This window comes from Meles meles, chromosome 16, assembly GCF_922984935.1.
Source record: "Meles meles chromosome 16, mMelMel3.1 paternal haplotype, whole genome shotgun sequence".
Taxonomy (NCBI): Eukaryota; Metazoa; Chordata; class Mammalia; order Carnivora; family Mustelidae; genus Meles; species Meles meles.
This window is the reverse complement of record NC_060081.1, coordinates 71,033,154-71,055,489: the sequence shown is the minus strand read 5'-3', so window position 1 is coordinate 71,055,489 and position 22,336 is coordinate 71,033,154. Positions and strand designations below refer to the sequence as shown.

The 22,336-nt window shown below is 48.9% G+C and overlaps 1 protein-coding gene across 7 annotated transcripts in view; it reads left to right on the top strand.

The window, feature by feature from the left end:
- Nucleotides 1-19,924, top strand: part of STAU1 (staufen double-stranded RNA binding protein 1) — a 56,053-nt gene extending 36,129 nt beyond the window's left edge. For 5 of the 7 annotated variants that reach the window (XM_045980952.1, XM_045980955.1, XM_045980958.1 and 2 more), the window contains 9 exons: nucleotides 788-886; nucleotides 10,271-10,501; nucleotides 12,248-12,391; nucleotides 14,301-14,447; nucleotides 15,658-15,733; nucleotides 15,916-16,235; nucleotides 16,868-16,990; nucleotides 17,732-17,817; nucleotides 18,405-19,924. In XM_045980952.1, the coding sequence (XP_045836908.1) occupies nucleotides 788-886; nucleotides 10,271-10,501; nucleotides 12,248-12,391; nucleotides 14,301-14,447; nucleotides 15,658-15,733; nucleotides 15,916-16,235; nucleotides 16,868-16,990; nucleotides 17,732-17,817; nucleotides 18,405-18,420 (1,242 nt within the window). In that variant the 3' untranslated portion in view covers nucleotides 18,421-19,924. The remainder of the gene's footprint in view (nucleotides 1-787; nucleotides 887-10,270; nucleotides 10,502-12,247; nucleotides 12,392-14,300; nucleotides 14,448-15,657; nucleotides 15,734-15,915; nucleotides 16,236-16,867; nucleotides 16,991-17,731; nucleotides 17,818-18,404) is intronic. The other 2 variants (XM_045980954.1, XM_045980956.1) reach the window with 1 other exon arrangement.
- Nucleotides 19,925-22,336: the final 2,412 nt, after the last annotated feature.

Here is a 22,336-nt window from a genome sequence, read left to right as displayed (position 1 = left end):
GTTAGAGAGTCTCAGCCTTTGTTGAGCAGACTTGATTAGTTTGCACTTGCTTTTTTTTTTAAGATTTTATTTATTTCTTAGAGAGCATGAGAGGGGAGAAGGTCCGAGGGAGACACAGACTCCCCTTGGACCTGGGAGCCTGATGTGGGACTTGATCCCGGGACTCCAGGATCATGACCTGAGCCGAAGGCAGTTGCTTAACCAACTGAGCCACCCAGGCGCCCTGCACTTGCATTTTTGCCAGGAGCAGAGAGGACAAGATTTTGTACACAATTTCGTAATTTCCCTTGCGTCCTTTTTTTTTTTTTTTTTTCTTTTAAAAAGTGGGTTTCCAGGGACTTTATGTCCAAATGAGAAACCTGCATACTTAGATGGAGAGACTTCTATTTGAACTTGTCATGTCCTACACAGAGCTGTCTGTATTCTGACATTTTCCAAAATGTGGCTTGCCGGGCCTCAAGGAAGGCTTTGGGAGTCAGTCACTCTTCCCGAGCAGCTGAGGGCAAGTGTGGTTGGGCCACGATGAGGCTGATTCATACCCCGAGTCTGTTAGGTGTGGGGTTGTTTATGGTGAATTTACGAGGTACAGGCTGACTCAAGTGTGAAATAATACTTTTTTTTTTTTTTTAAACCTTTAAATTCACTGCCACATGGCACACAGGTGGTCTCGCTCCCTGGGGTAGCGCTCACTTCATGAAGCCATGGTTCAGTGCTTAAGGTTTATCAGAGCTGGGATGTTGACAGTTTTTCATAAGGGTTAGCTACTAAACAGTTATTTTTTCTTTAGGTGAATGGAAGAGAATCAGAAGAAGAAAATCTCAATAAATCGGAAATAAGTCAAGTGTTTGAGATTGCACTTAAACGGAACTTGCCTGTGAATTTTGAGGTAAGCTTGCTTCAGCTGTAGGCCTCTACTGAAAAATACTGTCGGCATTCATCAGTGGGATGATTTTTATCCTAAATAACATTGGGATTATCATCATAAACCCGTGAACCTTCAGGTTTAAGACTCAGATTTTTATATTTAGCAAAGCAATATTCTCTTCTTCAGGGCTGCAGTCCCTGGATGGTCCTGGTAGGTCTATGAGCCTCTCAGCATGGTTTTGAAGAAGATTTTGTTTGTGTTCTCATGTGTTTTCTGGAGAGGGTCCATTGTTTTCATAAAACTCTCAAGGACTCTGTTACCCCCAAAACGTTAATCTTCTTTAGTCCCTAGGAATTGCTGGAGTTAACAGGGCATCAGTTTCGTCCTTGTCCAGCATTTGCCCTATAAGTCACCTCCCTAATAACTTCATTTCGTGTTGGAGACCTTACAGTCTTAAAAACCATAGCTAATGGGTTGTTAGTTCAAAGTGGAAAACAAAGGTACATCTAGTATGTGTTTCCTTCAAAGACCCAGTGAGTCCAGATACACGGGGCAGGTGAGGGAGGTTAGTAAGTTTTGCATAATGGTCTGACACATGGCGAATTCTTTGCAGATCCTTTTGGTTTCCACACTTGGTTATGCAAGGTTGTGTTTCAGTGTACATGCAGGTATCTTTATCAATTCTTTGGTCTTTCAGAGGTGTTTTTTGTTTGTTTGTTTTTTGTTTTTTTTTTTTTGTTTTTTTTTTTTTTTGAGAGAGAGTGAGGGAGGGTGGAGACAGCAGGCAAGGGGTAGGGAGAGAAGGAGAAAGGGAGAGAATCTTGTGGAGCCCAATCTCATGACCCTGAGGTCATGACCTGAGCTGAAATCAAGAGTTGGATGCTTAGGGGCGCCTGGGTGGTTCAGTTCGTTAAGCGTCTGCCTTCAGCTCAGGTCATGATCTCAGGGTCCTGGGATTAAGCCCCACGTGGGACTCCCTGCTCAGTAGGGATCCTGCCACTCCCTCTTTCATTCCCACTGCTTATGGTCTCTCTCTCTCTCTGTACTCTCTCAGATAAATAAATAAAATCTTTAAAAAAAAAAAAAAAAAGCATCTGCCTTTGGCTCAAGTCATAATCCTGGGATCCGGGAGCTTGGGATTGGTCTCCCTGCTCAGTGGGGAGTCTGCTGCTCCCTCTCCCTCTGCTGCTGTGCCCCCAACTCGTGCTCTTTCTTTCTCTTTCTGTCTCAAATAAAGAATCTTTGCGGAAAAAAAAAGAAGTCAGACGCCTAACTGACTGTGCCCCCCAGGTGCCCAGGTCTTTCAGAGTTCTTAAGACTATATGTTTAGTCTTCCAGAATGCTTTATGCTTCTACTTTGTTTCCTAGGCAAATGTAATTTGAGGTGGGGCATTTACTTAGAACAGTTTTAAGTCCTCCATAAATTTCTTTTGGCTTGTTTCTTTTTTTAAAAGGTTCCCCGGTGGGGCACCTGGTTGGTTCAGTCAGTTAAAAAGTCCCCCTGAAGTTTATTATCCTGTAAAACACTGTAATTTTGTAGCATTTTTGCAGTTACAGGTGACCCCCAAACTTCATGCATTAATACATTATAAAATGCATCCCTTCCCTTATTAACGTGCTGGTGCCCTGAACTGGCTCCTGGGTTCAGTCCTTAATCCGTCTACTGCATGCTGCTGATTTCTGGTCTGTAGCTGCCAGTGCTTCCCTGCCTGCCATGGGGCACAGGTGGGCTGTGACATTACACTTCCGTCATGGGGCCACCCTACATCCCCCAACACCCATCCCTATCCCACCCTGGCAGGCGGGACCAGGTTTATACTGTCCCCTCCTCCCAGAGGGCAGAGCCCCGGCCAGGCTAGGGCTCTATCTTCTCACCTGGCTCTGCGTCCCTTCCACCCCTTCTCCCTCTGTCTGGACTGAGGAGGGAGGGAGGCAGTGAGATAGGAGTTGCTAGGTGGGAACTTCATTCCAAAAACCACAAGGTGTCTTCCTGGGGTACCTGTTGCAGGAAAGGGAAGAATCCTCTTTTTCTCCTCGTGCTGAGGGATTGGTGTAGAGCATGAGAAAGGATTTTTAGAGGTTGGAGGGGTGTCAAGATGGTGGGAGTGGGAGGTGCCTGGCTTCCAGGGTCACCTCAGGGTTACAGAGCTGACTGCTGGCACCAGGGTCCTGGATCTCTGGAAAGCTTGCCACCTGTTCCTACTAGTTGTTGCCCTGAGAGTCACAGAGCTTTCTGGAACTTTAGTGAAGGAATGCCATTTTAATTTTGCTCTGTGGGATTTGGAGACCAGATTCTTCTATCCCACTTCCACTTTGTTTAGATTTCAAATTTGGGTTTCAAACTTGTGTTCAGGAACACATAGCAGGAAATTGGTCACATAAAGAAAGTTTTGGGAGCGCCCTCTGGTGGGTGAATATCTTTAAGGTAATCATTTAGGATGGTCCATTTTGTGCGTTGGTGGTGGCCTTGAGTTTGTTAATGTGAGTACTTATGTGAAATAGCTCATCTATCAAAGGGTCATATTACTTCCATTATGAGCTTGAGCGAGGGCTTTTATTTTTCCTCCCACAGTTCTGTCTCTCGCACCTGGAAGATTAGCCGGCACATAGTAGGTCCTCAGGAAATGTTTGTTGAATAAATGAATGGAGCAGTTATTTATTTTTTTACTGAATTTTTTTTTTTTTTAAAGATTTTATTTATTTATTTGACAGAGAGAGATCACAAGTAGATAGAGAGGAAGGCAGAGAGAGAGAGGGAAGCAGGCTCCCGCCTGAGCAGAGAGCCTGATGCGGGACTCGATCCCAGGACCCCGAGATCATGACCTGAGCCGAAGGCAGCGGCTTAACCCACTGAGCCACCCAGGCGCCCCTACTGAATTTTTTAATAGTAAAGTGTGTCATATAGAAATCTGGATTAGAAGTGTTTAATGGGAGAAAACAGGAGCCTTTCCTATGGTTCTCCAGAAAAAATGTATAGAGTGTGACTTTTTTTTTTTTTAAGATTTATTTATTTTTTTTTTTAAAGATTTTATTTATTTGACAGAGAGAGATCACATGCAGGCAGAGAGAGAAGGAAGCAGGCTCCCCGCTGAGCAGAGAGCCCGATGCGGGACTCGATCCCAGGACCCTGAGATCATGACCTGAGCCGAAGGCAGCGGCTTAACCCACTGAGCCACCCAGGCGCCCCTTTAAGATTATTTATTTATTTATTTATTTGACAGACAGAAATCACAAGTAGGCAGAGAGCCAGGCAGAGAGAGAGAGGAGGAAGCAGGCTCCCTGCGGAGCATAGAGCCCGATGTGGGGCTCGATCCCAGGACCCTGGGTTCATGACCTGAGCCGAAGGCAGAGGCTTTAACCCACTGAGCCACCCAGGTGCCCCTATAGTTTGACTTTTGATAAAATACATACTTTTAGTTAAAAAAAAAAATGGGATGGTGCGGATTGGTAAGGTCACCAGAGGCGGGGATGCACAAGTGACCTTGCACTAAACCCACCGTAGGTGAAAGCCACATTTAGATTGGTGGGGTTGTGATACGAGTAGATGATGGGATCCTCTCCGAGAGGCCGGGTGGGGCTGCGAGTGTTCAGAAACCAGGCTGTCAGGGCGGGAGGTGGTGTGCGAGTGGCACCAGGAGCCCCGTGGTCCACGTGCAGGGGCCCGAGTCAGCTGGGGCTCCCAGCTGACCTCTTCCTGTGGAGGGCAGGGAAGACCGCTCTCCGAGGGGCCCCTGGTTCCCCCCTGGGGAGCACAACACTGCTGTTTTGGGGGGTTATTTGGTTTTCCTAGCCCTTTTTTGAGTATTTTATTTTGAAAAATTTCAGACCTGTAGAAAGTTGGAAGAATAGGACAGTGAATTTCTCCTTCAGTGAGATTTACTAGTGATCAACATTTTACATTTGCTTTTTCTTTCTGTGAATGCACATATTATTTTCTGTCTTTTCTTACCCCTGCTGGGTCATTTGAGGCTAAGCGGCAGGTATGGGGATTCCTAGTATTTCAGCACGTATCTTTTAAGGACAGGACATTAAAATAAGCACAATCTAATGATCAAATACAGGAAATTGAGCATCACTGGTTCTCATGTACCTCCTGTATTCCACATTTTGCCATCTGTCCCTCTTCTGTCCTTTATGGCCCATAGGGTCTCGATCTCACCCTGCATCTGGGAGAGGCATTTCTGCGCTCTCCTTCGTCTGTAACAGTTTGCAGCCTCTTTGGACATTTTTTAAAGGTACTACAACTTGTAGAATGGTCCTTAGTGTGGTCTGATCGTTTCCTCATAATTAGTTTCAGATAAAGCAAATTTTCCCTCAGGACACCGCAGAAGAGGTGTGGGTTCTTCTGAGCATCACATGAGGGCATCCCCCCACCCCGACCCCACCGTGTGAGTGACGTTTGTTTCGTTGGCTTACCCCAGAGCTTCACCTGCTGGAGACTTTCTTTCTCTTTGCAGTTAACGCATATGCTGCCAGGAGATGTTTGAAGGTTATGCCCTGAGAGATCGCCCCAGCAATCCTCATAGTCTGAGAATTCTTCCCAGCGTCAGTCACTGCTGGGGCATTTTCTGCCGTTCCGAGCTGCCATCCCACAGGAAATACTCCACCTCCATACAGTAACTTTTATTAGCAGCTAATTTTTATTAATTTTTATTAGTGTAGGTCCGCAGGTTCTTTTCGTTTTCAGAGTGTTACTTCATTATTGTCATTCATGGGGGGCTGCGCCTAGCTGACTTAGCCCGTGTGACTCTTGGTCAGGAGTTCAAGACCCATCTTATGTAGAGCTTACATTAGGGGGGGGAAAAAAAAGGAAAGAGAGAAAAGGAAAAGAACCATGGTTCTCTATTACTGTCATTCATTTTTTATTCAAATTGCCGTTCAGCTGGCTCCTGTGTCCTTTGCTGTTACCCCTGTGGGGACGTTTTTTGGAAGGGGGTAGTCTTTTTTTGAGGTATAATGTACATACAGTAAAACCCAACCTGTTCTGTGACTTGATGCGTTTTGATGAATGTGTTCAGTGGTGGAACCGCCGGCGTCAAGACCCAGAAGCTCTATCACCCCCTCAGGTTGCCCTGAGGCCCTTTGCAGCCAGTCCTTTCCTCCACCCGCAGCCTTGGCAAGTTTCCACCCCTGCAGTTTTTCTCTTTCCAGAGCATTACATAAGTGGAATTACAGAGTTTATTGCCTTTCGTCTGGCTTCTTTAACTTAACGTAATGCAGGGATGCAGCTGGTGAGTTGGCCGTTTTGGACAGAGCAGTAGTTCCTGTCTTTTTCTTAAAGATTTTATTTATTTGAGAGAGAGAGAGTGAGTGAGAGAGAGAGAGAAAGCACAGGTTTGGGGGGGGGCAGAAGGAGAAGCAGACTCCCCACTGAGCAAAGAGTTGGACTGGGGGGACTGGGGCTCGATCCTAGGACCCTGAGGTCACGACCTGAGCTGAAACCACCAGCTGGAGCCTAACTGCCTGAGCTGCCCAGGCGCCCCGAGCGTCTTCGGTGTGCGGCTTTACCATCTGTGCCCCTGCTCTCCGGGAGCATCTGTCCACATCTGTCAGTTTTGTTACCGAGTTGTTCTGTTACTGAGTTTTGAGGGTTATTTATACATTGTGAATACAGTCCTTTCATCAGATCTGTATTTCCTAAATATTTGCTCCCAGTCTGTGGCTTATTTTGTGATTTTTAAATAGTATCTTCCAAAGAGCAGAGAGAGTTCAGTGAGGTTGAATTTGCCTAATTTTTCTGTTTCGTGGTTGTTGGATGTAACCTAAGACACCTTTGTCTCATGTAAGGTGAGTCTGCTTTTCTTTTCTTTTCTCCTGGAAGCTTTATGATTTCATTTTGAGTCACAGTTTTTATATATGCTGTGAGGTGGTTTTTTCCTCTTCTGTGTGTGTCCCTCATTATGCCTGCTTGCTCGCAAGCTTCTCACCTCCCCTCTTCAGATGTTGATTGACCTTCTTACTTTCTGGTACAATGAAATGTTTTAGCCTTACCCTTACTTTGAACTTTCCGGACTCAAGTTTTGGCACCAGTAGAAATGGAAATTCCAACAGAAATAGCCTTAGCCAGGCCTGCAGGAGCCCTGGTTGCCCCTCCCTGAGAGCAGCATGTGGAGCCCACGATGGGGCACCGGGCATGCTTGTTGCTGCTGGAGGGTCACTGTTTCTAGGCCTTGTAGGCAGGTAGCATTGGAGAATACCTGTATTTTCAGAATTAGCAGTTTATACCTCTAATTTCAATCTAGCATCACAAGACTCTTCCTCTCTGTTCCTAATTCCATGTTTAGACCTCCTACTGTCCTGTCTGTGGAGATATGCTTCCGGTGCAGGAAAATAGGCATGTCTTTAGGGCACAGCCCATTTAAGCCCATAGTTCACCACCCAGGTCCAGATCTAGTGTTCCCATAACGTCCAGCAGTCGCTGGGCCTCTTCCAAGTTAACAGCCACCCAGAAGAAGCTGTTTTCTAAAACCACTATAGCTTTGTTTTCTTTGTTCTTAGAGCTCACATAAATAGAATGATATAATGTGGATTGTTTGGTGTCAAGTTTCTGATCCTCAGCAAAGTGCGTGTGAGTCTCCTCCATGTGTGTCAGTAGTTAATTGGTGTGTGCTGTTGCACCGTATGAATGTAAAGCTGGGCTTTGTCCATTGCCCTGTTGATGGACATGCGAGTTGTTTCCACTTTGGAAACTTTTTATGAATAAAGCTGCTAAGGCTTCTTGTGTGTACATGCATCCAGAATTGCCAAGTCAAGGGTAGGTGTCTAATAAAAATTGTCCAGCTGGGGGCGCCTGGGAGGCTCAGTTGGTTAAGCAGCTGCCTTTGGCTTGGGTCATGATCTCAGGGTCCTGGGATGCGATTGAGCCCTATGTCGGGCTCCCTGCTCAGAGGGAATCTGCTTCTCCTTCTGCCCCTCCCCACTTCTCATGCGTGCACCCGCTCTCTCTCTCTCTCTCTCTCTCTCTCTCAAATAAATAAAATCTTGTTTCTTTTTTTTAAAGATTTTCATTTATTTATTTGACAGAGATCACAAGTAGGCAGAGAGAGAGGAGGAAGCAGGCTCCCCTCTGGGCAGAGAGCCCGATGCGGGGCTCAATCCCAGGACCCTGGGACCAGAGCCGAAGGCAGAGGCTTTAACCCACTGAGCCACCCAGGCACCCCAATAAAATCTTTTTTAAAAAAAATTGTCAAGCTATTTCCGAAAGTGATTATATTAGTTTATACTCTGGCCAGTTGTTCCACATCCTTGTCAACACTTGATACTGTCAGTTTTAATTTTAGCCATTTTGGGGTACTGTATATATTGCAGTATTTCATTGTGGTTTTCATTTGCATTTCCTTGATGACAAATGATCTTTTTTCATATGCTTATTGGCCATTTAGAGATCCAGTTTGGTAAAGTACCCGTTCGAGTCTTTTTTTAATTGGGTAGTTGACTTACAGGGGTTCTTTGAGTATTGTGGATAAAAACCCTCAGATACATATATTGTGAATATTCTCCTCTGTTCTGTGGACTCCCTGTATTTTCTAATTGTCTTCTGAAAGAGCAATTTTTAATTACGTGGAGCTCCAATTTTGTTTTCTTTATGGCTGGTACCTTGTGTTTTCAAGAACTCTTTGCCACGTGCATGCTCTGGGCCTGTTCCTCCTATGTTTTCTTCTTTTTTTTAATGATTCCAAATTAGTATCTCTTCAGAACTTTTTTTTTTTTTTTAAGATTTTATTTATTTGAGAGAGAGAGAGAGAGAATGCATGAGAGGGGGTAGGGTCAAAGGGAGAAGCAGACTTCCCACTGAGCAGGGAGCTGGATGTGGGACTTGATGCAGGACTCCATCTGATCCTGGGAGCCGAAGGCAGCCCCCCTTCCGGCCGAGCCAGCCAGGGGCCCCGCTCTTGTGTTTCTTCTGAGAGCACTAGAGTTTGGCTTTCACAGTTAGTTCTGTATTCTGGCTCCAGTTACCTGCTGTTTGTGGTGGAGTTTGAGGCTGTGGTTAAGCTTTTCTTCCACGTGGGTAGCTAGTTACTTTTTTTTTTGTAAGACTTTGAGTAAAAAAAAAAGTTTTTTGATGCGCTTTGATGTGTTTGCCAGAAATCACAAAACCAAATTTGTGCAGGTCTATTTCTGCATTCTGTTCTGATACATTGTTCTCTTTGTTCACCTTTAAGCAGTGCCGTGAGGGCATCATTGCTATGACTTTATAGGAAGTCTTGAAATCTGGTAGTATGAGTCCTCGTAGTTGTTCAGGAGTGTCCTAGCTAACCTAAGATGGGTTCGATTTTTATTTTCCTTCTGTGTGATCTAGTAAGAATTTTTTTTACTTAGGTTTCTGTTCATATTCAGTTTTAGTATTTTTTTCCCATTTTTGTTATTTTTATATTTTTAATACATAAAACACTAAATGCTTCTAAAAGTCAAAACTATACAGAAAGATACATTCAAAAGCATTATCCTGTCCCTGCTCTACCCCTCCCTCCCACATGCTGTAGGGAACTAATTCTCTCGGTTTCTGCTTCATCCATCCTGTTTCATTTTGCAAAAATAAGCATATAAACACACACGTGTGTGTCTGTTTATATGTGCGGGTATATTTAAATCTTTTTTAACACAGAAGTTAGGGCACGGTATAGACTCTTGCAGCTTGCTTTTTTTTTTTTTTTTTCTTTTTAACTTAGTATGTATTGGAAATCACTGTGAGTGCTTAGAAATTCTCATTCTTCTCTGTAGCTGCATAGCAGCCAGTATTTAATAAGCTCAGGCTTGGCTGGAGGCTCAGAGCAAATATTAAACTTGAACTCTCTGTGTTGCTGTTGTTTCTGGACTTTGCTGGGGCAGCTTTCCTTCTGCCGTTTGCAGTGGATACCCCGAAATCAGAACCCTCTGTGACCCTGGAGAGACAGGAACCGTTCTGGGAGGGAGGGAGGGAGCGGAACTTGTTTCCCTCCTTTTTTTCTAAAAAGATTAAAAAAAAATTTTTTTTTTTAAAGATTTTATTTATTTATTTGACAGAGTTCACAAGTAGGCAGAGAGAAAGAGGAAGAGAAGCAGGCTCCCTGCTGAGCAGAGAGCCCGATGTGGGGCTCCATCCCAGGACCCTGGGATCATGACCTGAGCTGAAGGCAGAGGCTTTAACCCACTGAGCCACCCAGGCGCCCCAATTTCCCTCTTTACTCCATGCGAACTGTGTGGGGGACCGACCAGACCTGAGAACATTAACAAGTCTGAAAAAGAAGGAAGAAGGGAAGAAAAGCATTCAGGATTATCACTGTTTCCTTTTGTTGACCTTTATGCTGCCTGCCTTGGTCAGGTCGTGTCTGTGACTCCCCCTTCCTTGTGGTTCCTGGGAGGCAGGGCACTGAGCAGTGTGTCCTGCCCCTGGCAGAGGGTGTCTGTCACGCTTTCACTCAGTCTTTCCCTCTGAAACAGGTTGCCCGGGAGAGTGGCCCCCCCCATATGAAGAGCTTTGTGACCAAGGTGTCAGTTGGGGAGTTTGTGGGGGAAGGTGAAGGGAAGAGCAAGAAGATTTCCAAGAAAAATGCTGCTATCGCCGTCCTGGAGGAGCTGAAGAAGCTGCCGCCACTGCCTGCGGTCGAGCGAGCGAAGCCCAGAATCAAAAAGAAAACGAAATCCATAGTCAGGGTAAGAACGTCTCCATCGAAGAGGGTCTTTGCACTGCCTGTAGACGGCTGGTCGGGGAGGGGGTTGGGGGAGACATGTTAAAAGGCTCACTAGGTTGCTGACCTTAGTGAGAGGATGGGTGCTGACATGCCACCTGCCGGCCTGGTGCGGGGACCACCTTGGGTAGTTCCTCCCCAGAGCCCCTGGTTAGGCAAAGATGCGGACGCCGAGCGGGATCGGCAGAGGTGCCTGCAGCTGTGCGCGTGTCCGCGGGGGAGGGGGTGATCCCGGGAGTCGCGCACACCTGCAGCGCCTTCTGCAGAGGACGGCCAAAGTGTCTCCCTCCGTCTCCCTCAGCGCTGCATTGCTGTGAGCGTGAAGCAGATTTGCAGGCGGAAAGACGTCTGGGGGCAGGTGTAGGAGTGAGACACTTCACCAAATACCTCCTTATTCTTTGGGATTTTTAAAGCCATGTCGGAGGACCTGTCAAAACCCCCTGCTCCCCCAGCCAGAGAAGAGACAGGAGTCCATTTGGGCATGCTGAGGAATATTAGGGTCTGTTCTGTACGATTGTCAGTACACAGTTTTAATCCTTGAACAGCACAGCGGTTAGGGTTGTTGATCCCCACCCCCACCCCACAGTGGAAAGCCTGGATTTAACTTCTGACTCTGCAGACACTTAACCACTGGCAGCCTAGTGTTGACCAGAAGCTTTACCAGTAAGAGAAACAATGAACGTTTTATGTATTATATATTGTATTATATGCATGTGTGTATTAACTGCTGTCTTTGCACATAAAGTAATCTGGACGAAAGCAAACATGAAGGAGGTCATAAGGAAGAGAAAATACACTTACTATACTGTACTGTAGTTACCGGAAAAAATCCACTTATAGGCGAACCTGCACGGTCAGACCTCTGTGGTGCGGGGGCCAGCTGCCGTGTCGTGCTGTCGAGACCCCGTGCCCGGGGTGAGCTCCCTGTACACCCCTGCGGCTCCCTTTTTCTCTGAGTAGATCCCAGAAACCACCCCGCAGAAGTCGGGGGCTGAGGGTTCCTTGGTACTAAAGGTGGCCACTGGGAAGGAGCTGTGGGATTCTTAGGTTCTTTCCACATGGTGTCAGCTTGAGGTTTCGTGGTTTGTGTGTATGTGTTTTTAAATAGTTTCTGGACCTTGAGTCCTTGTTAAGAAAGCTGGGGACCATCTTATATAACACAGCTTTGGGGGGAATTTTAGGAATAGTGTTCTGGTTTTTTTTCTCTCCTCATTGTCAAGTTGAAATTTACTGTTAAAAAGCAGACCTTTCCAGGTTGCTTGCCCACCCAAAGTGGGATATTGATGTTGGTTTGCCAGGAGAACTTTTTTAAAAGTCCCCTCAGAGCAATCCTAGAAAATCATTAAGCATCTTTTAATTTTTTTTTAAGATTTTATTTATTTATTTGACAGAGATTACAAGTAGGAAGAGAGGCAGGCAGATAGAGAGAGGGGGAAGCAGACTCCCCGCTGAGCAGAGAGCCCGATGTGGGGCTCGATCCCAGGACCCTGAGATCATGACCTGAGCTGAAGGCAGAGGCTTTAACCCACTGAGCCACCCAGGTGCCCCAAGAATCTTTTAATTTTAAGAAGGTTTAAAAAAAGGTCTGATTAATTCTGGTCACTTAAAGGACCAACATAAAGGGAATGTTGTATCGTGTCCCGATGTCTGCACTGGTAAGGTCCTCTCTGCGGCTAACACGGCACATGATTTCTGCATTCACTGTTCTCAGCTACAGAGCAGCACAGACAGCGGCCAGGGGATGAACCCCATCAGCAGACTGGCCCAAATCCAGCAGGCGAAAAAGGAGAAGGAGCCAGAGTACATGCTCCTCACGGAGCGAGGCCTCCCACGCCGCAGAGAGTTTGTGATGCAGGTAGGTCGGGGTGGGTGGTGGGTGGCCTTTCTGTGACCGTATCCCCACCGCGGCTGGATGAGGTCCACGGGCCGTGTGCTTTCCTGAGGAGGCCAGGTGCGGTGCCCTGGCCCAGAGGGCCCCGCTCCCTGCCATCAGACATTCGGAATATTGAGACCACGTTGCTTGTAGTAATTTGATGCCTTGTGATGTGTCCTTGCATGCGTACCACGCATGCAGCTGAGTCAGCAGGTAGGCGCTCGGACCGCGCCCTGGGTCACGAGTGCTGGGGCGTGGGATTGGGGGCAGACATTTTCTTCATCACATCTCCCTGAAGGTTTTTATTGTTCTTTTCAGAAGGTAAATTTTGTAAGTTCTGTCAGAGGCTCTGTTCCTGTTCCTCCTAATCCGTGTGTAGAGTCTGGAGTCTAGGGTTGGTCCTCCTTCCACTGGGATTGCGTGTTGGATTAGCGCAGAGTGTTTTCCTTGTGTTTATGAGACGGTCGTTCCATGGGCAGCCTCCTTTGTGATTTGAATTTAAGGGTGTTTTCTGGTCATCAAGCCAGTACTTAACTCTGGTGTAGCAGTTCACGACTTGGGAAGCACCTCCACTTAGCCGGGTGTGTTCTGCCTCCCCCGCCAGAAGGCGAGAAAAGTCGTGGCCCTTCCAGGCTACAAAGGAAGATGGCAGCGTGCTGAGAGGGCCAGTAATTTGGCCCAAATCAAAGCTGGTAGATGGCAAGGCCAGGATTCAACCCCAGAGCCCTCTTCACTGGCAAGGGAAGGTTCCCTGGACTCCCAGTTGTGGGACATGGGGCTTTTTTGGTCTGCTCTGTGATCAAGACCGGCTTCGAAAGGGATTGTAAGCAGTGGGATGTGCTGGGATGTGTGTAACTCTCCGCTCTCTGGGGGGGGGGGGGGTTGTATTTATAGATTGACACGTATAAAATGCATAACGTTCTTAACCGTCCGTTTTCTCCGTCTGTCCCGTCAGTGCAGCGGTCACGGGCGGTGTCAGGAAACGAGAGGGCGCACAGATGCGTGCTGCGGTCTGCTGCAGGCGGCGAGGCTGCACATGCCTTTGGCAGCAGAGCCGAGTTCTAGCCGGAGAATCGGCAGGGGTTTTATTTACATAAACAAGATGAAAGTGAAACAGAGACACGTTGGAACTTCAGTTATGAACAATGAGTGACTTGGTTGAATCAGATCATTTTCAAAGCTTGGATGAATGTTCCCATTTTTTCGTGCAGTTACGGGGCTCCGGGTGCAGACCGGACACACTTGAAGCTTCGTTTGCGTCCCTGCCTCCACCATTAACCTTTCCTCCGTGTCCTAAGTCAGAGGTGGCGACAGAGCCGCCGAGGCAGCGTGCGGCTTGGTGTCTGCAGGGTTCCGGGGTTAAATGCTCCCCCTGCGGCAAAGCAGGCGGCCCCTGGCCGGGCTTCACACTCGTGCCCCAGGGGCACAGATGAGTGTCAGAGCGAGGCGCCTTAAGAAGTGGGGAGGTTTTGGAACGCCCTGCTGTAGTCTGTTAAAGTCATTCTGAGCCGCTGTCGTCTTTTTTTTTTAAAGATTTTATTCATTTATTTGACAGACAGAGACCACAAGCAGGCAGAGAGAGGGAGGGGGAAGCAGGCTCCCCGCTGAGCAGAAAACCCAATGCGGGGCTTGATCCTAGGACCCTGAGATCATGATCTGAGCCGAAGGCAGAGGCTTAACCCACTGAGCCACCCAGGCGCCCCTTCATCTCCTTTTTACCAGCAGCTGTGGCGGACAGCAGCTCGAAAGTACTGAGCATTTGTGGCGGCTGCCACAGGCGCCCCGGGAAGCTTCTGGCTACGGTCAGGTTCTTTCGCCCGCACGCCACTGCCTGACCCACCTTTACTCGGAAGGTGTAAGCACTGGTCTGAGTCCTGACTTCCTCCTGCAGGTGAAGGTGGGAAACCATACGGCGGAAGGAACGGGCACCAATAAGAAGGTGGCCAAACGCAACGCAGCCGAGAACATGCTGGAGATCCTTGGTTTCAAAGTCCCACAGGCTCAGCCCACCAAACCGGCCCTCAAATCAGAGGAGAAGGTGACTGCTCGGGGCTCTGTGTCCTTGTTCTGTAATGGCAAGATGACCTCCTCGCCTCATCCTAGGGGACTCTGGCCACCTCCAGGGCCAAGCTGCAGGGCAAGGCTTCATCCTCCTGGCAGGAAAACAGCCCGGCCGAGCGGTGGCCTATCCGTTCGGAGCATTAGAATGTGGTCAGAAGGGGAGTTGCATGTCTGTGGCTCTGGGTTGAGTCGTTCTTGTTTCTCTGTCTTTGTGGTCGGGGACACTTTGCTGGAGGGCAGCTCGCTCCTTTCCACTTGGAGGAGGGTGGGCGCCGGGGCTGCCGACGAACGTGCCCGCTGCTGCCCTCGTGCTCTCCCAGTGAGGCCCGTGAGAGAGACCCGCTGGCCTCCGGCTTCTGCTAGCTGGGAAGCCGGCTGTGGGTTTTCTGGGACACCAACACAGTGTGATTTATGGAATGAAATTCGTAGTTTAGATTCGGGATTCTTCCTTCCTTTATGAATTGAACACTAGCTAAAAATTTGGTAAGCGCGTTTGGTAAGCGGTACCCTCAAGCAAGTCCTTGACCCAGCTTGTTTCCGCTGAGAGGCCCTGGGATGGGGCCCCTCCCTGTGCCAGCTGTGCCGGCAGCGGGCCGTGGCCTCGGACACTCCTCAGAGAATTGGCACAGAGCCTGGAATTGGTGTTTGGGTCTTTCATTCCAGAATCTGGTAGAGGATTCATAACATCCTTACCTTCTCAGAAAGGAGACCCATGTCGACAAAAAATTTCTTTCATCGCAGTCCCCCTGCCCTGTTTGTTAACTTTGGAAATGTCACCTTTTCTTTGAATTGGCTATTAGTTCCAGAAGAGTCTCTGTTTAGCTTCCATCTAAAAGCTTCCTTCCCCACCTTGGGCTCCACCAGTCCAGCATCTCTGGTTCCCTCTGGTTAAACGTTCCCCTGTCCTCCTGCGAGTGCCGAGCAGAGTCCAGCCCCCAGTTCAGGGGATTGGTAGCCTCCTTTGGTGCGGGACAGGCCGTGGGGGCAGGAGTGGCTGGGGGGAGGGTCAGGAGGCTGTGGCGGTGGGGGGGCTTCTCTGCTGATGACCTCTTCGTATTTCAGTGGTTATAAACCAAAATTAATGCTGGTTGGAGTGTGTATAGTTTCAGGGAGTAGGAACTAATTTTGCAGGAGTTTGATTTACACTCATGGCCTTTTTTAATTTTTAATTTTTATTTTTTTTTAAGACACCAGTAAAAAAACCAGGGGATGGAAGAAAAGTAACCTTTTTTGAACCTGGCTCTGGGGATGAAAATGGAACTAGTAAGTGTGATGTTAATACTGTCTTGATCTGAATGTGATTCTGGGCTTGGCGTGGTTCTGGAATGACGAGTGGTGTTGAACTGGGCCGTCGTGAGCTCCGAGGGAGGGCTGGCGGGTTGGAAGATGTCTTTCCCCGCAGCGCTTGTGGCCTTGTGTTGATCTGTCTGCGTGTCCCTCCCTAGGCAATAAAGAGGATGAGTTTAGGATGCCTTACCTTAGTCATCAGCAGTTGCCCGCTGGGATTCTTCCCATGGTGCCCGAGGTTGCCCAGGCCGTAGGAGTCAGTCAAGGACACCACACCAAAGATTTCACCCGGGCAGCTCCGAATCCTGCCAAGGCCACGGTAACTGCCATGATAGCCCGTGAATTGTTGTATGGGGGCACCTCGCCCACAGCCGAGACCATGTTAAAGAATAACATCTCTTCAGGCCACGTACCCCATGGACCTCTTACAAGACCCTCTGAGCAGCTGGACTATCTCTCCAGAGTCCAGGGATTCCAGGTAACTATTAGGCTGGAGCTGTGTGGTCTAGACCTCAGTGCAGTCATCTTTTTTGGGTTTCTCTCAGCAAATGGGCCTTGGACCTCCTTTATTAAATCCACGTCTTTGTGTGGAGGAAGGGTGGAGGCCACCTGGTACCTGGTGGTCCTGAGGCGGGTGGCGGGAGTTCGGGGAAGTGTAGGACAAGCCCATATGGTAACAGAATTGCCTTGTCCTTTAATAATAAACTTTAAAAAAAAAAAAAAAAATGCGAGCTAACCGTAGTAACACAGCTTCTCATCTTAGGGATAGTTACAGCGGGAATGGGTTCAGTGTGCTGGTCCTTCCTGCCCAGCAGAAAACGACGTGGCTTCTTTCAGACCAGGTGTTTGGTGTCCCCTGCCCCCCAGACCAGGATTCTGGGGTGGACATCTCGGTTCCTGGCAGGTTTAGGGAGCTGGGGCAGCTCCTCGTGCCTCGAGCAGCGGGCTCCCCGGACAGCCTCGCTGACTGAGCAGGAGGCGCTGGGGCCGCGTCCGGTGGAGAGAGGGAGAAGGAGGCGTCCTCTCCGCGCGCCGGGCCCCTGCCTGTTCGCCGGGCCCCTGCCTGTTCGCCGCTGCCCTGGCCGACCTCCAGTGTTCTTTTCTCCTCAGGTTGAATACAAAGACTTCCCCAAAAACAACAAGAACGAATTTGTGTCTCTTATCAATTGCTCCTCCCAGCCACCTCTGATTAGCCACGGTATTGGAAAGGATGTGGAGTCCTGCCATGACATGGTACGTTCCCCGGGGCTCCTGGGTCTGCCCGCTGCCGGCCATGCGAAGATAGAAGGGCTCTCCCGTTGCCTTCGGTGGTTTTATAGATTTCATGGTTTTGAAGATTTCGTCCTTAGTTTATTGGATTGCTTTTTCATTGTTTATCAGAATTCACTGGCTTTAGACACTGCCTCCCGTTCTGTGCTCTTCCCCTCCCTTGGCTGACCTGGGGGGTGAACTTGGGACTTGGACCCTGGGCTTCCTCCCTGCGCTGTGTCCATTCATCTCTTCCCAGAACACAGACCACAGGCCCGAGTTCGGGCAGCTGTAGAAAGCCCCTTACTTCGGCTCCTGTTGAGGTGACTGAGAAAATGAATTGATTAAATTAATCTAGGTGAACTCTGGTATGTCCTCCTGACGGAATATAACGCATCCGTGAAATTAACATCTTTAGGGATGGGGTGTTCTAACAAGGGAACACAACAGGCATTTGTTTTATAGCAGGATACAGAATGTGTGGTCTAGTTACTATAAAGTCAAAAATACTAGAAGAAAATACAAAATCAGAGGTTGTGATTCAGTGAGGTAAACATGGATGATTTATTTTGTAGTTGGTATTATACATCGAAAGTTCAGATATTAAGGGAAAGTGTGATTTAGTGGGACTCACTGTTTTGTCCCTCGCCTCCCTATTCAAACAGTGCCCTGTGCTGTGGCCCTGGGTGGCAGTCGTGCTCTGACTCTTCCTTTCGTCCCTGCTAGGCTGCACTGAACATCTTAAAGTTGCTGTCTGAGCTGGACCAACCGAGTACAGAGATGCCGAGAACAGGAAATGGACCAATGTCTGTGTGAGTGAGCTGATTTACTCGGGAAGGCAGTTCTGTTCCTCATTTGCATTAATTCAGACCTCAGTAGCGAGAGTTGTGCTCAACTCAGTAGTGGGAGCCTCCCCTCTCTCCCCTTCTGTCCCTTTCCCTGAAAGGTGTGCAGGTTGTGGCCCGCGCTCTACTTGTGAAAACCAGTTGGGATCGGTGACACATACGCAGGGTCCAACCCCACAGCGATTTTCCGAGGCGCCGGGAGCTCTGTCTTGCCCACACAGCCCCACCACCCGTCTTCCTTTCCCTGCCCCCACCCAGCGATCGCGGGTGTATTCGTTTCTTACGTATTTTTCCTTGTGTTTCTTTATGCAAGTACAATCCCGTATTTCTTGTATTTGCCTTTTCTCCCAGAGATCACATACTACGCACACATTCTCCTCGTTGCTTTCTTCGCTTGGCCGTAGAGCCTGAGCAAGCCGGCACACGGGGATCCGATAAACGGGGGCCTGTGCTGTTGGGCTTCAGTGTCCGCGGAGTTCTTCTCACTGGGAACATGGGTTACGTTTTCTTACATTCCAAAACTGGCATCATTTTCATTTTCTTCTTCCTTGAAGGTGTGGGAGGTGCTGAACCTTTTCTGGCCACGAACCGTTGTGAAACCCCAACATACATACTGAAAATACTGAAACTGCTTTGAGAATTTGGCATTTCTGATACCTCCAGTGGGCTGAGAGACGTGCTGGGTAAAGAGCCGAGGCGGCAGTGGTGACGAAGGCGGGAACACACGGAGGCGGCCGTGGCTGTGCGCGCGGGTGCTGTTTTGTCCCCACACACAGGCAGCTGCTGGGGCGCACGGCAGGGTCTGCCGAGTGGCCCCGGGCCCCTCAGGGCTCGGCTGTGGCTGCTGCCGTTTGGGCCATGTGAAGGAAACCAGAAAGAGAGCACGACGCTTTCTCGGAGTGGCTCACTCAAACCCTTGGGACACACCCTGGACACCCATGCCGGGGAGCGGGGCCGTCGACCAGCCCCAGAGCCAAAAGCACCAGAGAAAATCAGATGCTTCCTACTCAGCGCCAACTAACCATTCTAGCGTGCTCTGGCCCCGCGTCCCGTGGCACCCACCCCCCACCACTGCTTTCTCTCCCAAAAGTGATACATATTCTTAGTTTTACTATTTTCTTTTGATTGAAATGACACTATATAAATTTTCATCTGAGAGTTTCTCAATTGTATCTAGTTACATAGCACAGTTTAGAAACTTGTCTGAGACTGACTCTATCCGTAGTCTAATCAGCAAAGATCATATCCATGTGTATGTGGTTATACGTTCTGACTTTATTGGACTGACCCAGGACCATTTCAGTGATGCAGACTGTGTGCCGTCTGGGTTAGCTGAGACAGTCCTGGTTTCTCAGTCCTTGATGAAGTCTCCCACGGTTGTATAGATTGGACAGTTTGGGAATTTTAAACTTAAATGATCATTTGGTTCCTTTTCTATTTTATTTTTGTTAATGCAACAGGACTTAAACAAATGAACTTTGATCTTTGTTTTAAAGATTATTAAAAAAATTGTGTGTATATACATATGGCTCTTGAGGACACGTAGCTCTCACACACTACAGGATATGGTCTCCGTGTAGTACGTGTACACCGCAGATGGAGTTCCTTGAGTGCTTTGTACTGTTGATTACATCTCCATGTGGGGCTGAAAAGAACGGAAGAATGACCCGTGTTTATCTCTGAAACTGTGTTGCTTTTGACGTTGTGTTACTGTGCACAGACGCGTGCGCAGTTAAGGTCCTGCGTGCGGTCCGGATGAAAAGCGCCGTAGCCTTGCGAGTTAAGTACCGCTTCGATTCATTGTTTGCGCTGGGATTTTTCTCCCCATGGAATGTAAGTAAAACTTAGTGTTTGTCACCAATAAATGGTAATACTAAATTTTTTTTTGTTAATTTATTCTCAGATGCCACTACTGCTAGGTTGGTCCCCTCCCAACCTGCCTCCTACCCTTTTTTAAGAAGGAAAGAAAAAAAAAACACACTTTGTAATGCTTGTGACTTCTGTTTGGGCAAAATTCTGAAGATCTGAAATAACTTTATATCAAACCATTGATCAATAAACAGCTACTAATGAATTGTTGGTCCTTTCGAGCAGTAACTAAAGAAGTGAGGGAAGAGGCGAGTGAGGGTGCGGGGATGTGGCGCGTGGGCGCCCGGGCGAGGGGAGGTGCCTCTCTCTGGACTGGACCCATGAGCCTGAGGAGGACAGACTTCGACACTTCGAGTCTCCTCGCTTCGAGCAGGTGTTCTCACACTCGGAGTCAAGGTGAGACGCTGCATTCAGGCCTGGCTGAGGAGTGGGCCGGTGGCTTTCTGGTTTGTTTTTGGAAGCTGCTCATAAAGGTGGTTCACACTTACGAAGCGGCCTGTGGATGGGACTCCCAGAATGACGGTGTGGTCAGAAGGGTGTGGAAACGTGCTCAGCAACCGAAGGGGGTTTGTCAACATTGCAGGGATAAAACCAGTAAAAGGAAAAACGCTTCCCCTTCTCCAGTCCTGGAGTCTGCCATTTCTCCACGGGGCTGGTCCCCTTTGGTGACGGCAGCATCTGAAAACCAAGGCGCGGGGGGTGGGCCCCTGGCTGGGCTCAGTCTGTAGAGCGCAGCACGTGGATCTGGGCTCCACGCTGGGCATAAAAGATGACTTTAAAACAAAAAACAAAACAGAGAAACAAAAACCACCAAGGTGTGGGCTCTCGGAGCACTCACTTTTACTGGGGTGTTCTCTAGGCCTTCTGAGCAGACAGCAAGCAAATACTTGTGTGCATAGGCATGCACTTGTGCGTGTTCACGCGTACACACACTCGGCTGGTTCGTGTACGTGTACTTGGAAGCCCTGCGTTTATATGGATACCAGCACCCAGGGGTTCTTCGCAGCCTCCTGTTCTCGGGACCTTCCCCAGTATTGAGACTGTAGCCAGTCTCCTGGCCTCGCCAGCCGCCTCCTCCCCACTTGCCACCGGCCACTTCTGCCCAGTGCCCTCGCAGGCCTGCGGGGGGGCGTGCTGCGCGCCTCTGCCCAGCACGCTGCCCCCTGCCTTCTATCCGCCCACCCGCAGCCTCCACGCGGCAGGACGATGGGAGAGGACAGACAGTGCAGTCTTTGAAGTGAATCACGACTTGAAGTTACCTGTTCAGCCCTGATTGCCAAAGCTGCAGGAAGGGGAAGTTTCCCCCTGACCTCAGGGGTGGTGTAAGGATTTCCAGCTTTCTTGGAAAGGCTGGTTTTCAAGGGTGGCGCATCTTTGTTTTGGAGAGATGTCCTTGAATGTTTCATAGATTGTAAACTCTCACCAGTCTGGCCACTGCGAAAGCCCTGCCGCCATCCTCCGCTGCCACGGTCCCCTGCGGTAGGTCCCCCCACCCCCACCCCTGGCCCCAGTCTCAACAGGCTTGGACAGAGCTGCCTGGAAGGTGGTGTGCGTGCTTTCATGTCCGTGTGCTCTCTCAGAGGCACAAGAACCTTAGAGCCAAAACAAGGGGCTTCCGCCCTGGGGACATGCGGTTCTGGTTTCCACACCACAGGCAGAAAATGAGACAGGAAGACGCCGGGAAGGGCAGGTCTGAGATAACCACAGGTGCTGTGGGTCAGCCACGAGAAGACTGAGTCTTGGGATTTGTGGAGCATCGATCCTCAGAGGGGAGAGGCTCTTGTGGTCCTTGGGACAGACAAGTGTGGGTCTCTTGATCACCTGGATGTTTCGTCTTGACCTTGCAAGGTGCCTTTTATCAAAGGGAGGTTTTAGTGAGTAAAGATGATTTCCCCAGAGCTGCTGTTTTGCTGCTTTTCAGAGGCCTTCTTGAGCTACAGGATTGTGACCTACAGTTCTTAGAAGTGTCCCTTCTGACACTGCGTTTCCTTCCCCTGCTCGCCGAGCTGACGTGTGTAGCTTTGCAGGGTGAATGTCCAGTGACAGCCGCCTTGGCCCGGACGCCAGGTCCTCCTAGAAGGGACTCCAGCGACTAGAGCGGCCCACGGGAAGGCCGCCCTCGTTCCCTAGCAGCGGGCCGCGGGCCGGGAGTGGCCGAGAGCTCAGAACTGGCCCCGGGCGGGATGGACAGCTCTTGCTCGCATGCAGTTCGACGTCGGAAACTTCCACCACCACCACCGTCTCCGGCTTTAGGGCTTAATGGTTCTGTGTGCCCTTAGAAACAGACAGATTTGCTTGAAGTTTCCAAATCCATACATGGATTTTTTTAAGCACTTGAACATGGCTGCATTGGCAGGGAGAAGGTAGCCTGTTTTCCTCAGTAGGTTTTTAAAAGAAATGCGGGTTCTAAGTGGCAGTGGCTAACTTGGGTGGGGGGGGGCAAGGGGGTTTCGATTCATGAAAGCAGCGCAACTGTTTTCCTGGAACTTCTCGCTCCTCTGCGTATTTGCTGTGCTGCGTTTAATGGATACAGACGGTACAGAGAGAGAGAATATGTGAAACTGTAATTGTAAAAGCAACTACTCTAATTTGTAATTTCAGTGGCATCCATGTTTTA